Source organism: Penaeus monodon, unplaced genomic scaffold (genome assembly GCF_015228065.2).
Source record: "Penaeus monodon isolate SGIC_2016 unplaced genomic scaffold, NSTDA_Pmon_1 PmonScaffold_1440, whole genome shotgun sequence".
Lineage (NCBI taxonomy): Eukaryota > Metazoa > Arthropoda > Malacostraca > Decapoda > Penaeidae > Penaeus > Penaeus monodon.
Genome location: NW_023643488.1, coordinates 22,501 through 38,687, shown reverse-complemented (window position 1 = coordinate 38,687; position 16,187 = coordinate 22,501). Strand labels below are relative to the sequence as shown.

At 46.0% G+C, this 16,187-nt stretch overlaps 1 protein-coding gene across 1 annotated transcript; it reads left to right on the top strand.

Moving 5' to 3' along the window:
• Window positions 1-357: 357 nt before the first annotated feature.
• Window positions 358-4,937, top strand: LOC119569356. The gene is made up of 2 exons (XM_037917555.1): window positions 358-532; window positions 1,174-4,937. The coding sequence occupies exons 1-2, from the start codon at window positions 358-360 to the stop codon at window positions 4,935-4,937; spliced, it is 3,939 nt and encodes a 1,312-aa protein (XP_037773483.1).
• The last annotated feature ends 11,250 nt before the right edge of the window (window positions 4,938-16,187 follow it).

Here is a 16,187-nt window from a genome sequence, read left to right as displayed (position 1 = left end):
GATTAAAAGAGGAACCTTGGACAATGCGCAGTAGGGATCCGATAGATTGCACAAGGGCTAATTATATTTTATTCATGCTTACTTTTGTATCATCTCAGATTGTAATGTGGTGTCCGGCAGGTGGCTGGCCATATAAAGATGAATCGGTAAACCAAATGGAGGAATGATGTGGTGTGAATGGTCCAAGTTGTGGTGAAGGAGTGTGACGACTTGCTTAGTAAGTTGTATATTTGATATACGTAACATTGCGTCATACGCGTGCGGATTAAGAGTAAATTTTAATTCAATCGTGCCTCCTTTTCACCGTTGTTGTGGTGTATATCACCACGTGTTGCGTATTCAGTGATAAGTATTGTAATGCTTATTGGTTATACGTTCGGGAGAACAGTCTTGGTAAATGTTGAAGACTGTGGTGTGCCCGCGGGCGTTGTGAAATACAGTAACTCCGTTCGCTATATCTTAACTGCGATGGATTGTAAACCTTTGTATAATTCTGCCATTGCTGTTAACGATGTTTTGTCGCAGATTATTCGTAATTGCTTGTGAACTGTGCTTGTTCATTTAAACTATACTGCTCGCGTTAAGTCGGCAGGTATAATCGGTTTTTTTTGTAAACGGTTGTGCTAAGCTTTTACATTAATTATCTTGCAGTGTAAGAGTTTCTATCAAGTTTTAGAATTAGCTTATTGAAAAAAAAAGAAAAAAACTTAGATTCGCAATCATGTCAGTCGATCTAATTGAACTTGTTAAATGCGCTAAAGATGCGGGTCTATCCGCCGCAGATATTAATACTTTAGTCGCGAAAGAGGAGGATAGATATAAGCAAAGGATAGAAAGAGAAGAGATACAAAGAGAAAGAGAAGATAAACAAAGAGAAAGAGATGAAAGGCAAAAGGAGAGAGATTTAAAAAGGGAAGAGTTAGAGGCCCAGGAGAGGGAGAAACAGCGAACGCAGAGTCGCGCGAGGCAGACAAACACGAGCCCACGAGTTAGCTCTTGCTCAGTTGCAATCGGAGACGAGCATCGCAATGAAAGCGCTGTCGAAGGTTCATATCCGGGATTGAAAATGCCTAAGTTTGATGACGGTAAGGATGACATAGACGATTACTTACGCAGATTCGAGAAACTAGCCTGTTTACAGGGATGGGATTCACATAATTTTTGTCTATTTAGGTTCTCTGTTGGGGGGCAAAGCCTTAAAGATATACGTAAGTCTGCCGGATGACGTTCTAGTAAATTACGAGCTGTTAAAAGACGCGTTACTGAAAGGGTATAATGTTGATGTTGATTCCTACCGTAAGAAGTTTAAGGAGAGTAAGGTTGGTGAAAACGAGACGTACGTGCAATTAATGTCTCGACTGATTAGATATTTGGATAACTGGCTAACAATGAGTGACGTCACAAAGAACTACGAGGAGCTGTTTGACTTCTTAATTCGCGACCAGATGTTAAACAATTGTCCTTTTGAACTTCGCGTTTTTCTTAAGGAACGAGTCTTTGGAACTACTCTTGACATGGCGCAAGCAGCCGACAGATTTCGTAGTGCACACAAGTCTTTCAAAACCCGTAAAATGCCCATCAAGGAAGATCCGGATACAAGGAACAGTACTAAAACTGGCGTTAGGGATAAGGTCGTGTGTCACCACTGTTCCAAGCCAGGTCATATACGTCCTTCTTGCCCCGACTTAATGCCCGGTAAAAGCAAGTCCTCTCAGAGGGTCAACTTTGTGTTCGACTCTGACCTCTCTCCGAACAACAGTATCACGTGTGAGGGAATGTTGTATAATAAACCCGTGCATGTGCTCTTTGATTCTGGCTGTTCGTCCATCATCGTTAAAGAATCGCTGATCCCCGCCACGGCGAGGCGAGGGAAAATGGTCACTCTGTACGACTACCTCGGAGTGGGCCGAACTTTTCCAACTGTGCGCTGTCTTATAAAGAGCGAATTTTTGAGTGGGTGGTTCAACGTTGTTGCTGCTCCTATTAAGTTCACCGATGTTCTCGTGGGTATGGTGCCAGGTGTCAAAGTACCATCCGTGAATAACCCTAAACGTAATATATCGGTAAACTCGTCTAACCGCACAGATGTTGTTAATGCAGTTGCCACGAGATCCGCTAAAGTAAAGGAAGACGCCGAACCAGCAGAACTGACAGTTTCTGATTTTCAGATTGATAAGATTTCCAAAGATGATTTTATGAATGCTCAGAATAAATGTTCTTCTCTCGAAAATATAAGAGCTAAAGTCAACAATAAATCTATAGTAAATGTAAAGAATCGTTCAGTAAAATACGAAATAGTGAAAGGCTTAATTCACCGAGTGTGCGTTAATAGCAAGCATGCCTATGAAGTTGGTGTTAAACAGTTGGTAGTACCTCGGAAATTTGTAAATGTGATTCTTTCAACCGCTCATGATTCTCCTGTTGCAGGTCATTTTTCCCACAGGAAAACAGCGGATAAGATTTTTCATAATTTTTTTTGGCCAGGCGCGGGAGCGGAGATAAAACGCTACTGCCGTTCATGTCACGTGTGTCAGAAGACGAGTCCTAAAGGTAAAATAGGCAAGGCTCCCATGGTTCAGATGCCGATTATAAGCGAGCCATTTGCCAGGGTAGCAATCGATCTTGTGGGGCCGATAACACCTGCGTCTAGCAGAGGCCACAAGTACATACTGACGCTCATTGACATGGCCACTAGATTCCCTGAAGCAGTTCCCTTACGGAATATAGATACAGTCACTGTAGCAGAGGCTTTGCTAAGTATTTTTTCGCGTGTTGGAATACCGAAAGAAATGCTCTCAGATCGCGGAACTCAGTTCAAATCCGATTTAATGGCGGAGATAAACAGGTTGCTCTCGATAAAAGCATTATTTACGAGCCCATACCATGCCTGCTGCAACGGCACTGTAGAGCGATTTCACGCAGTGTTAAAGTCCATGCTTAAGAAACTCTGCGGAGAACGACCCCAAGATTGGGATCGCTACATTCCGTCTGTCCTGTTCGCGTACCGCGAGGTTCCTAACGATACTCTGAAATTCAGCCCATTTGAGTTGTTATACGGGCGCAAAGTGCGTGGTCCACTGTCTATTCTTCATGATCTATGGACCAGAGATGACATTAATGAGGAGACTAAGAGCACTTATCAGTACGTGCTTGACCTACGATCCCGCTTAGAGGAATCAGCCCAAATGGCCTCCTCCCATGCTGACGTTTCTGGCAAGATGTATAAAGCCTATTTTGACAGAACTGCTAAAGTACGCAAACTAAACGAAGGCGACGAAGCACTTGTCTTGTTACCAACATCTCACAACAAGTTAACTATGCAGTGGAAGGGACCTTATTCGGTAGTGAAGAAACACGATAACGGCGTAGATTACGAGGTAAAGGTTAATTCGAAGAAGAGATTGTATCACATAAACATGCTAAAGAAATATGTGAGGCGTGATGAGGTTTCTTCTTCGCAAGTATGTCAGATGTGCGTCGTGGATGATCTTCCATCATCCCAGGATGACGAGAATTTTGCTTGCGATATCCCGGAGTTGTACGAGGCTAGTGAATTCAAAGTAAATCTTAATCCTGAACTGTCGAGTGAGCAGACAGCAGAGTTAAAACAGCTAATAGCTGAATTCTCTGACGTCTTTTCAGACAAACCCGGTGTAACCAGCACAGTCATACATGACTTTGATTTGACAACCGTTGTCCCAGTCCATACTAAGCCATACCCTATTCCCCATCATCTCCGAAAAACTTTCGATGAGGAAGTGGATAGAATGCTATCTTTAGGCGTTATCGAACCTTCAACATCTTATTGCTCACCCGTTGTGCTAGTTAAAAAGGCCGATCATTCATGGCGCTTTTGCGTAGATTTTAGGGCTCTGAATGATGTGAGCGTTTTCGACGCAGAACCGATGCCAACGATGGATGAAGCGCTAGGTAATTTTGTGGGAGACGTTTACTTTACGGAATTAGATCTTTGTAAAGGTTATTGGCAAATTCCGTTATCGGAAAAGGCAAAACCATGCACGGCTTTTGCTACTCCCAAATATGGACTTGTGCAGTTCACGAAACTTCCGTTCGGTTTACGCACGGCGTGTGCTAGTTTTATTAGACTAATGCGTAAAGTTACTGCAGGATTGACGAATGTAGAGTGCTACTTCGATAATTTAGTGGTGCACAGCTCGTCCTTTGATAATCACTTGATTCATATAAGGAATCTTCTGGAAAGATTGCGTGAGCATGGGTTAACTGCTGGGCCTAGCAAGTGTTTTATAGCTTTTCCCAATATCAGATATCTTGGATTTAATCTTGGTGAAAAGGGCTTGAGTACCCTTCCAGATAAGGTAAACGCAATTAAGAATATGCCTATACCGGAAACTAAGAAACAACTACGTAGTTTCCTTGGTACTCTTTCGTTTTTTCGTAAGTTTATCCCGAACTTGGCTGACCTCGTGCATCCTTTGAACTCTCTTCTGAAGAAATTTTTAACCCCTGATCTTGTTAAAAGAATCGACGAGTTAAAATACTTATTAATAAATGCTCCAATCTTAACTCTGCCTGACTACGAGAAGATCTTTTATCTCAGAACAGACGCCAGCGACACGGGTCTTGGGGCGGTTTTGTTGCAAAAGGTGGACGGTGTCCTCATGCCAATCGCTTACGCGAGTAGAAAGCTCTCCGACTCGGAAGGTCGTTATGCCGTAATAGAGAGAGAAGCTTTAGCTATCGTCTGGGCTATTAAAAAGTTCTGGTGTTATCTGTATGGCCGCGAGTTTGTCTTGCAAACTGATCAACAACCATTAACATACATCAGAAACATGAAAAATAGCAATGGTCGTCTTATGCGTTGGTCACTGGCTCTCCAGTCATATGCATTTACGATAGAGTATATCAAAGGTCAAGACAATGTTGGTGCAGACATCCTTAGTCGATGTTCAGTGTAAATTTGATTGTATATATCACAAGGTAAGATAAGTGAAACCCCACTTTCACTTAAAATCGTATAATTTTTAAGTCAAAATGGGGGGCTTTGTACAGGGTTTGGTGATGGTTTCCCTTATAAATATTTGTATTTGCTGTCTTGTGTGCGAAATGTGAGTGCGTGCGTGCTTGTGAGCGTTAGCGAACCATTTGGTTTACCCAGACGACCCATTTCTCCTGCTTCGAACCTGGAAGGAAGCCATGGTCGGTGGTCACCGTTATATGGTCAGCCACTTGGCTCCGAACTCCACACTGATACACATTGTAAGTAATTATATATATTTATTTTACTACTTTTGAAATTGAAATTGTGTAAAACTTAATTACATAAGTGATAGCAAGTAAAGTAACTTGATGTTATGAAGTGAGTGATTTAGTGCATTATTCCACTGGTTCTTATTGCAGCTTCCATATTTTATGAGTGGAAGAAGCCTGTCAGCATTGTTGTGGCTATCCACCCTAGGACATTTACCCTGGGCTATTCTACCCTGGTCTGTGTCGTCTCGGTCCTAATTATCCCGATCCGTACTTCTTCGGGCTGCATGACCTCGGCTGTATGACCTCGGACCGCTTGACCTGACTGGACTAAGGCCTGCTCTACATCGAGCTTCTGATATACATATGTGCAAAGTTTTATTTTTGATTGATTGAATTGAATACATATATGATGGAAAATATATATTGAAAATAGACAATGAGTTTTCTATCTCCCTGAGCAATCTATTCCCAGAGGATATATAAAAGGACAAAAGGTTTGCTCATGATATCTGAAAATTATAAATAAAATAATTAAGAACCTTGATTAAGTGAAATTAATGATTTATATAAAGGGGGGAAACCCTTTGGGACATGGTGTTTCCTCTCCCGGGTTAGGGGCATGGGCCAACTTTTGCCTTTTTAAAGGAAAATGGACAAAACATTATGCGTAAAATGTGGTAAAAACAGTCATCAAGGAGAGCCCAACTGTCCAGGTCTAATATGCTGTTACCACTGCAAAAATCTCATGAAGCTTCTTCAAAGCAATGAAAAAAGGTACAGATTTAAAATATCTCATATTTACCAGTAAGATTTCCTTAGTGGTTTGAGAGGCTTTTCCCCTTCTTACCGGGTTTGGACCCCGGAACCATTTTTGCCCTTTTGGAAGGGGGGGAAAGGCTCCAAGTGAAAAACTGTGATTTTTCCAGAGGGAATGGTCCTAAATCCACAAAGGGAAAAATTTCCCTGAAAAATAGTAAAATTAGTAGTAAAGACCTTTGATTTTTGTATCAGCCCAGGGATCTTGATTTTTTTGAAGTACATGGGAAAAAATACCCTTGGGTTTTTCCCCTCTGCTGGGGTTAGGGCATGGAGCCCACTCTTGCCTTTTTAAGGAAAATGGAAAACCAAACATTATGCGAAAAATGTGGTACAACAAGTCACAAGGGATGACAACTGTCCAGGTCCAATATGCTTTCCCAGAAAAAGCTCATGAAGCTTCTTAAAAGAAATTAAAAAGGTACAGATTTAAAAGGGGAAAGTTTGGTAAAAAAGGAGAAAAGGAAAAAGTTGTTTTCCAAGCAAACGACATCCTGTAGGAAAACCCTTTTTACTTCGATTTACCCCACCCTCCTTCCCCCCAAACCCTTGCACTCCGGTTTTTTCTTACCCACACAACTCCCATTTTCCTTGCTGAAACTACCTCTGGTAAATTCCACCAGAAAAGGTGGGAGGAAGGTCTTTGAGGAGTTTCCCTCCTCCAAAGAAAGGTCTTTGGAGCCATATTTAAGGCCCCAGACCCTCACGGCGACAGCCCCAGCTGCCACCACATCACAGGGCCTCCGCTGCTAGGCGAATACCCCTGAAGCAAAGCTCGGGTATGCCCCTTGCCCTGGAAAAGGGAAACCCTTGGCCTGTTCAAAAGACTTATTTCAAAGGGGGGTTTTTAAAGGCTGTCGGCAGGGCTCCAGGGGCCCCTCGACAGTGACAGCTTCGCTGCCCCCACATCCCAGGGCCTCTGCTGCTGGGCGAATCCCCTGAAGAAAAGGGCCCAAATCCGCCCTTTGCCCAGAAAAAGAAACCCTGAGCCGTGAAAAGGAAGCCTTGGAAACAGTTCCCGGGTAAACAACCCCTAAAAAGTTCCCCCAAGACCCTGGAAAAGGAAGCTTAAGGTGTGGGGAAAAACCTTGACCACGGGTGATCCCAAACACCTTATAAGAATAGTTTGGAAAACTGGATACCAAACCCCAAAGGAGCTTCGGGGAAATGCATGCAAAAGGGGAAGAACTGCAACTCTGATGTTATGCTTCAAGGATTTAACCCGGGGAAAAATCACCGTTTACCTGAGAAAATTCCAAATTAAAGCCCTTTTGGGGGCTTTTGAAAATGACCCGGGAGGAGTGTGACTGGTACATCAGGATTTCCTTCCACCATCCACCTGTAACAACATGCGGGGAAGGCTGTGAAATAGGCTTGACACGCCCTTTCTGTTATATCCACTCCCTTCCTCCACAAAATCTCAAAAGATGTTTGGAAGATTACTTGGGCATTGCCACCCCCTTTAAACTTTTGGGAGATTTCAATGGTCGGCTCCCCTCTGGGGAGACACGTGCACCCTCGGGGAAGGGGCCTTTGGGAGTCCTTGTTTTTAAAGAGTAGATGCAGTTTTACTGAATAGGACACTCCCACCTTTTCCCAAATTAAAAACGGGACATTCCCCCAATATAGACCTGTCGTTGGTTCACCTGTTTTCACAGATGAATTTCACTTGGCAGGTCATGGAAGACTTACATGGTAGCGACCACTTTCCAATACTTTTGGGGAGAAAGGGTATTCCGTAAATGGGTTCAAAAAGGGCAATTTGAACATGTGTACGGGAATCTTTTGATCAACTGCAGTATTTAAAGGGAAATCTGTGAATTTTTTTCCCCAGTGTGTTCAAGATGCTGTTAATCACTTCACATCATGAATTCCCTTGCAGCAAAAGCATCCTTCCCCAAAAGTGGGGACATTACGTCACATTTAGCAGTCTTCTTGACCTAGAAAAGGTTTACGATACCATTTGGGGCATGGCATACTTTGAAGCTGTAGGGCTTTGGGTTTAAGAGGAGCTTTACCCCCCATCATAAAAAAGCTTCCTTGCTAACAGGAATTTTTAGATTTTGGGGGGGGAAACATTTTCTCTAACCGGAAAGATCAGCTGGAAGGGACCCCCAAAAAGGGGAGTGTCTTAAGTGTGACCCTTTTTGTCTTTGCATAAAGACATCAAAAAGGTTGCCCCAAGTGCTGTCTCAGTAATCTGTATTGGATATTTTACACGTACGCCGGAGGAAGCTTAAGGATGTTCAAGAAACAAGCGGGCTGCAAAAATATGTACATGGGCAAATATCAGGGGTTAAAATTTTCCCCCAATAAGACAGGCATACTTTTCACAAACGAGGAAAATTCCCAACCCTTCCCTCTATTTGGGAGAAAACCCCACTGCAATTTTGTCAAAGAGGTAATATTGGGTCAAATTTTTTGACTCAAGGTTTACATGGGTGCCTCACATCAAACACTTAAAAGTGAAGCTACAAAGGCTTAGTTTTTTTTGGGTTCTTTCACATCTATTTTGGGGGGTGCAGACCGCAAAACCCTTCAGGGTTTTTTCCCCGGCGTTTTTTCAGTAAGCTTGTTTTGGGCTGTGAGGTGATTTTCTTAACCCCCACTGTTCCGGATTTTGGGGACTCATTTCATAATAAACCCCTTCCGAATCTGTACTGGGGCTTTCAGGTCTTCACCTGTGGAACCCCTGTATCTGAAGGGGAAACCCCTCTTTCATTACACCGGGACTACATGAACCTGATTACTACACGACTACAAAGGATTCCGGGATCCCTACATCCAAATTTGGGTTTTTTCCCCCCCCTTTGAGGATAGCCACCGTGGTGGGAGAATGGGATCTTGGGAAGATTTTAATTTGAGTCTCACAAAGGGTTCTGGCTTTTGGAATTTCCCCCAATTCCCCCCTTGGACTAAAAAGTCGAGCTGGTTTGGTCGAATTTGGGGAAAAAAAGGGGAGAAATCAAAAGCCGAATCAAGAGAAATTTTTTCAGAATTTTCTAAGTAAAAAGGATAAAGGGGCAATAAATACCAGATGGTTCGAAACTAAAAATGGGGGGCTTTGCAGCAGGAGCAAAGGGGAAGACTGCATCTGCAGTTTTTCTCTAGCAGCCTCGATCTTTACTGCAATTTCATCCCACCTTGCAACAGTTAAGATGACTAAGTTTCTTACAAACCATTTATTGTGTATTTGTGATCGAGTGCTTTGCAAGCAATCAAGGCTTAAACTCATCACATCCATAGAAAGGGGGGTTCAAGATTGCCTTGCACTGATGTCAAACGCAAAAAGATAACTCTGTGTTGGGTGAAAAGCGCATTTTTGGTATCAGGGGGAAAGCGAGCTATCAAAGGGCCAAGGCAGCTGCTGCTCACCCTTGTGATGCTCGTTTTCTTCTCCCCACACCGACCTGAAACCCACATAAGGATTGTCTTCGCAATAAGGGAAGGAAACAATGGGGCATACCCCCCAAAAAACAAACTGCGAGAGATTAAGATGACTTGGCTTGGGTGACTAGCACCCCCCTAACCAAAAAGTGGAATTTGCATAACAAGCAAAGAATCGGCACACAAGACTGACTCGGGGCCGATGTGGTAAAAGTCAAGCATTTTGTGAAGGATGCCAAGGCCATTAACAATTGACATGTAGTAAAAGATTAAACTTTCTGCCCAAGACGTATGTACTTGTCCCCCCCATATACACGGGAAAATGTATTGGGGAGGTTTAAAAATGGGGGTGTCGGGTTCTTGGGTAAGGGATCAGACAGGAAAGCGAAAAGGGCACGGCAAACTTGAAAAATCTTAATAGGGAAAGGGCGATATAAATCAACACGTAAATAAGTACAGAGGGGCACAAAACAAGACTCAGTATCACCAATCAATGCACACAGCCCAACACAAAGAATAACCAAGTCACAAGCAAAGATTCAGCACAGTCACGAGCACAAATACGAGGTTATTCGTTGGCTTAGTCACGGGCGCTGTATCCCCGTGGGTTAGTTCCTTGAGCCACCCAATGTATCCGGAAGGCAGGTCGCAAAACTAGAGGGGGAGGTCACTCCCAAAATTTTCCGGGTATGCTCCTTTTATTTGTCCGACAGTTTACGCGCATCCCCGCCCCCCACACGGGAGGGGCCCAATCACGGATGCCTGGGTCCCCCCATTTTGACCAGATACATCGCAAAAGGGTCCGTGTATTTCGAGGGAATCTCCCCATGCGGTGAGGTGCCAATCCAGGCAAGCTAACCCCCCCCGTGAGTTCCAATAAACTCGGGAAAAAAGGGGGCATGCCAAATGAACTTGAATCTTGATTCCCCCACCCTGGTGGCTGTCTTTTCCTCGGGTAAATGGCTCTCTAAGGGAAATCCTCCGACTTTTTTCGTTTCCCCTTGTTTGATGCACTTGGCCCGGGAAAGTTTGCAGGTACAGGGCCCACCGCATGATCCTCGCGTTCCCATATTTGGTTCCCCCAAAAGGTAGGCCAAAAGGTTGGTGGTCTGCTGTAATATACGTGTTTGTAACAAAATACGAATTTCTTCAGGCCCCCTACGGGACCAGACACTCCCTTTTCCATGGCGGTACCCCATCTCAGAACTGACAGTTTCTTGTGGCATACTTCAGGGGAAAAATTCGCCGTCCCATTCCTGCAGCAGTACACCCTATGCCTTGTCTGAAACGTCGGGACGCAGGACGTATGGACGGGGGTGATCATGGGTTAAGAATAGGTGATTAGTTAAAAGCGATTTGAGGGAGGGGAAAATGCTGCTTTTTGAGGTCCTCCCCTCTACTTGTTCGGCTGCCCCCTCTTGGGGGAGGTCAGAGAGGGGAGCACAATGCTGGATAGTTTGCTAATCTCCTGTGTATCCCCTCGGCCAAAAAAAGCCCCCATTCTTTTTTGGTCTTTGGACGGGGGGCCTGTTTAAACTTTCTAGATTTCTTTCTAATAGTCCCATGGATCCATCGGAAAGCACGCCCAATGAACTCCACTCTGTCGGTAGCCAGAGTGCATTTGATGGTCTAGCGTCATCCCGGGCCCCACTGATCCTACTAAGATTCCTCCAGAAGTTTTAAAGTTGCTCCCAAGTGGCTGATGGACAAAGATGTCATCAAGTAAATCTCAACTCCCCCTCATCCCCCTTTAGTAGGGTCTTGTGGGACCACAAGGGTTTCTCCAGCCTTCCCATCCCAAAGGCACCGCAGGAATTCGATGTCCATTGGGGGTTTCGAAAATAGTCTTGGAATGTCTTTTTTGGCTACCCGGGTTTTTCGTATCCCTTGCTCGTCGATCTTTGGGGAATATTTTTCCCCCCCCTTGTGCAGTGGGCTTCTGCGGGGCTCATGGGCATGGGGTCAAACTCGCCCCTTTTTGTTTTTGCTGGCGGTAGTCCACACACACCCGATAGGTGCCACTCTTTTCTTTACCACCCCGACTGGTATGCGTACGCGACCGGGATTCCCGGGGTGATTCCCGTATCCAAATGTCTTTTTACCCCGCCCTTAAGGGGTTCCCCGAGCTTATATGGAAAAGGATATGGCTTTGCCCGAACAGGGATCTCGTTTGCCGTTCGGATATATTGGGGGAAAGGTCGGTCACTCCCCGGGAAACCCGGGGAAAAATACCCCGATATTTTCCAATTAAAGGGCCCCCGTTCCGAGTGCTGAATTTTGGGGTAATGTTTCCCACTTGACGTACCTTGCGAGCTTGATCCGTCCGTCAGGGGCCCCTGGAGATCTCCCCCGGGTTGCGTCCTCACTGTGTCCTCCTCCCTTCGATCAAATGCAGCTGCAGCATTCTCAGTTAGGCAGGGGGGGAGGGCCCCCGTTGGAGTCGCCACAGGTGGCGTGGCTGCTGGTCAGCTCACATCTGTACGTCTGACTACCCTTTTTAGAGGTTGGCATGGAAAGGGCCCTTTAATTTGTTACCCACTCTTAGCTGGTATACATTGCCCGGGGAGCTTCCACTCTCAGGGGGCCCCCTTTCCCCTGCTTTGCATTTTTTTTGTGGGTGGCCCGGGAGAAGGACCCAAAAATTTATCACCCGCCTTGGAAAGAACGTGCCTTTGTCCTGCGGGCCTACTGCTTTTTTTTATGGTTTTGGCTCCTTCTAAGTTTCCTCTTTCCAGCCAGGTCTCTTCAATCCTCTTGCGGAGGTCGAACACATATTTGGGAGCTGGTTTTTACTTTAGGGGCGATTTTTTCTCCTGTCCCCCAAATCCCCAGGTTCCCATGGGGCCCCGAACCCCACGCCCCAAAAAGGAGTTCAAACGGGGGAAAAACCCTGGATCCTGAGGCACTTTGCGATAAGCGAATAGTAGGGATTCAGGGACCGGGGCACTGTCGGGGGTTTTCGCGCAAGACGACTCAAATTCCTTTAGGTGCCATTGAATTTCCCACCAGGCCGTTGCTCATGGGGGGGTAAGGGGCGTAGGCAACTGCTTCACCTGAGCAGACGGCTCACCTATGCATCAGTCAGACAGAATTTGTTCCCTGGTCAGGATAATCTCCCTTTTTATGCCCAGCCGGCTGAGATTTCCCTTAAGGGCCCCTGCCACCCCCCCCCTCAGTCTGATCCTTTTCAGGGGGGGCCCCCTCCGGGACCTGGTTGCATAATCAACCCAAAGTGAGGATTATCGGGGGCCTTCGCTGGAGCTGGTTTATAGGACCCAAAAAGGTCCACTCCCCCGCTTGAAGGAGTTCGATCAGGGTGTTTTTTTTTCAAAGGGACCTTTGGGACAGTACCCGTTTTACTGTCCTTTGACACACATCGCATGATGACAAAGCGCTGACATCGGGTCCAAAACCGGGGCCCGAAGAAAATTTTAAGGACCCTTCCTTCGTTTTTTTGGGGCCCAGATGACCCCCCATGAGAGAGCAGGAGCTACATCCATCACCTGGGTCCCTTTAAAGGCGTGGGGACAAGACTTGTCGGGAGGTTTTTCGCGTTTCCCTTTAAGGCTTGCAAACACGATAAGGACTCGTCGCGATCTGTCCAAACTCCCCCGTCCTTTAAAAGGACCTCGTAAGCTTCCCAAATCGTTTAGAGTGATGCAGGTGTTTCTGCTTGACCAGCTCACTTTTGTTCAGCGATGTGCACGGCGAGCTGGGGGGGTTTTCGTGCCCCGTTGTCTTCTTGCAGCTGCCCCGGCGCGCGGCGCCCGCCCCTTGATTTGTTTGCTCCGGGGGCCCTGCCCCCCGGAATTTCTCCGAGATAAGGTCAGCAAAGAGGTTTGGGATGCACAAACCCTTCACCCGCCCTGCAGGTTGGGGGGGTCAATCCAGATTCGTACTGGCCATGCCCCCCCGACCGTGTTGTCCAAAAACTTTACCTGACAGGGGGCTCCAGTATATTCCCGTCCCTTACATATTTCGCCTTTACTTAATGAGTTCAGCCGGTGTCGCGGAGGAGTTTAAATTTCCTTCCCCCAACCTTGCCTTCCACCAGATTTAGTCTGCCTTGCCGGCGGTGGTTCGACTCCCGCAACAAGGGAAAGGGTGACTTCTGCTGCCAAGCACCCTGGGGATATATGTGTGCCGGTCGATTTTCTAGGGAAATCCCCTAGTTCGTCGCTTTCGGCGATTGCTTCGTTTTAGGGATACTGTCAGGTTCGTACATAATACATTTATTTCCAGCTCCTCCTTCGGCGGGTCGCACGACGTATATGGCCCCTCGCGGTGCGGTCTGTACTAAATCCTCGTTGTGCCGAGGGGCCCGTTGCCCTTTTCCCCATACGGTTTCACCGAAGCACGGGGAACGAAGTTCCCCGTGGGTGGTCGTCGATTCCCCTGTCCTCGCGCAGCGGATCACAACTCGATTCCCGGGGCAGGCGGATGACGTGCCCCTGATTCGCGCTGTTAAATGTCGACAGGCCTCGTGCCTCAAGGTACAGCCCAACGGTGGGGACTAATTTATTGTATCTTTTGCGCGCGCTCACGTACAAACGTTGCCAGTCCCTTACCGCATTTATGAGGAAAATGTTCCTTCCCTCACCACTTTAACCCCTCTAGTCATGACTCACCCCCGAGCAGGACCCATCTGCGAAGCAGTCATTTATCGACACATGAATGTAGGGGTGTTTCTTTTTGGCTTCCTGGTCGCTCCCGGGGCTTTTTCCCATAACCTTCTTCCGTAAGGGTTTTACCGGGCCATAATGCCCCTTTTTTCACTTCCAGTGCCACCCCTGAGAGGGTATTTCCAAAGGGGAGCAGACCATGTTGGCGGGGGGGTTCTACCCTTTTACCCAGTTTTTTGAAACTCCGCCGAACGAGTCGATGTTTTCCCGCGTCGACAAACTGGGGAAAGGGGGGGTGAGGGCCCCTAACGGGGTAGACCTAGGCAACGAGGCCCTGGTCTTTCTCCTGATTTTTGTTCCTCACCTCGCGTCGCCGCCGATCCTTCCGCTGCCCCCACCCGCTCCTTCCGCGTTTCTCTATCGCATAGTACTTTTCGCTGTCTCGCCGATTCCTCCTTTTTTGATAATGGTGAAAAGGGTTCCCCCTTTGATCCCCATTTTTTACCTCCATCAGGTAATTACGTGTTTAAGCCCTTTTTGGGGAACTGACTTCTGATCCTGGAAAGGGGCCATTGTCAGGTTCTTCGGTAAGGGTCAACAGGAAAGCGCAAAGGGCCCGGCAAAATTGATAAAACTTTAATCAGGAAAGGCGATAAAACAACACGTAAATAAAAGACAGAGGGGACAAAAAAAATGACCAGTATCACCGAATCAATGCCACGTCCCAGCACTAAGAAAAAACAATAGTCACAAGCACAAGATTCAAGTCCAGTCACGAGCACATCGAGGTTATCGTTGGCTTAGTCACAGGCGGTATCACCCTAGTTTTCACTTGAGCCCGCACTGATCCGGAGAGGCACGGTCGCTTAACTAGAGGGGGAAGGTCACTGCCAAATTTCCAGGTGATGCTCCTTTTAAATTTGTCCTGACGATGTTTACGACGACATCCCCGTCCCCCCACACGGGGAGACGGCCAATCACGGATGACCGGGGCCCCGCCCACTTTGACCGATTTAACATCGAGAAGGTCCATTGTATGTTCGAGGAGAGATCTCCCCATGCGGTGAGGTTTGACCAATCACAGGAAAGGCAAAACGCCGCCCCGTGGGGTTTCCAATGATCTCAGGAAAAGGACGGCAGTGCCCAAGATAAACTTGACAGAGGTCTTATTAGTTTCCTTAGGAGACTAATATTTTCAATAAAATTTAATTTTTGCATAATGTTTTATGCAATATTTTATATACTTAAAGCATAATATTTTATACTTTGATTTTTTATTTGTTTATTGTTATTTGTAAAATATTTATTGCTAGATTTTAAAAGTTTTAAATATTTTAATATTTCTATTTAACAAGGTATTTGCCGCTAATAAACCTTAGCTGTTGACGCGGCAGATAATTTTGAATAATCAAATCAAATCCCAAATCTATACTGGGGCTTTCAGGTCTTCACCTGTGGAGTCCCTGTATGCTAAGAGTGGAGAACCACCTCTTTCTTTCACCGGGGACTACATGAAACTGATTACCTACACGAGACTACAAAGGATTCCAGGATCTCCTCCCATCCAGATTGGTTTTCAACCCCCTTGAGGATACCCCATCCTATGGTATGAGAATAGGAATCTTGTGGAGATCTTAATTTGATCTCACTAAGGTTCTGGCTGTTGGAATTCCCCAATTCCCCCCTTGGACTAATCAAGTTGACTGATTTGGTCGGAAACAGAAGTCAGAGAGAGATTTTCTTCCAGCATATTTCTAAGTACCAAGGATCAGATGCAATATATACAGATGATTCAAAGTCTGAAAAAGGTGTGAGTTTTGCAGCATGAGCAAAGGAAGACTGCATCTGGGAGTCTTTCTCTAGCATCCTCGATCTTCACTGCAGAGTTATATGCCATCCTTGCAGCAGTTAAGAGACTAAAGATCTTTCGAACCATTCTATTGTGATATATTGTGACTCTCGTAGTGCCTTGCAAGCAATCATGAGCTTAAGCTCATCACATCCAGTAGTGAGGAAGGTTCAAGATTGGCTTGCACTGATGTCACATATAAAAAGATAAATCTGTGTTGGGTGTCAGCACATTTTGGTATCAGTGGGAATGATGAACTGATCAGAAGGCCAAGGCAAACT

What these genes read in the sequence shown, in the direction of transcription:
- LOC119569356 (XM_037917555.1), top strand. Translation starts at nt 358, where the DNA reads ATGCTTATTGGTTATACGTTCGGGAGAACAGTCTTGGTAAATGTTGAA. An exon ending in TGTTTTGTCGCAGATTATTC is followed by an intron (nt 533 to 1,173) that starts GTAATTGCTTGT and finishes TTGTCTATTTAG; the next exon opens with GTTCTCTGTTGGGGGGCAAA.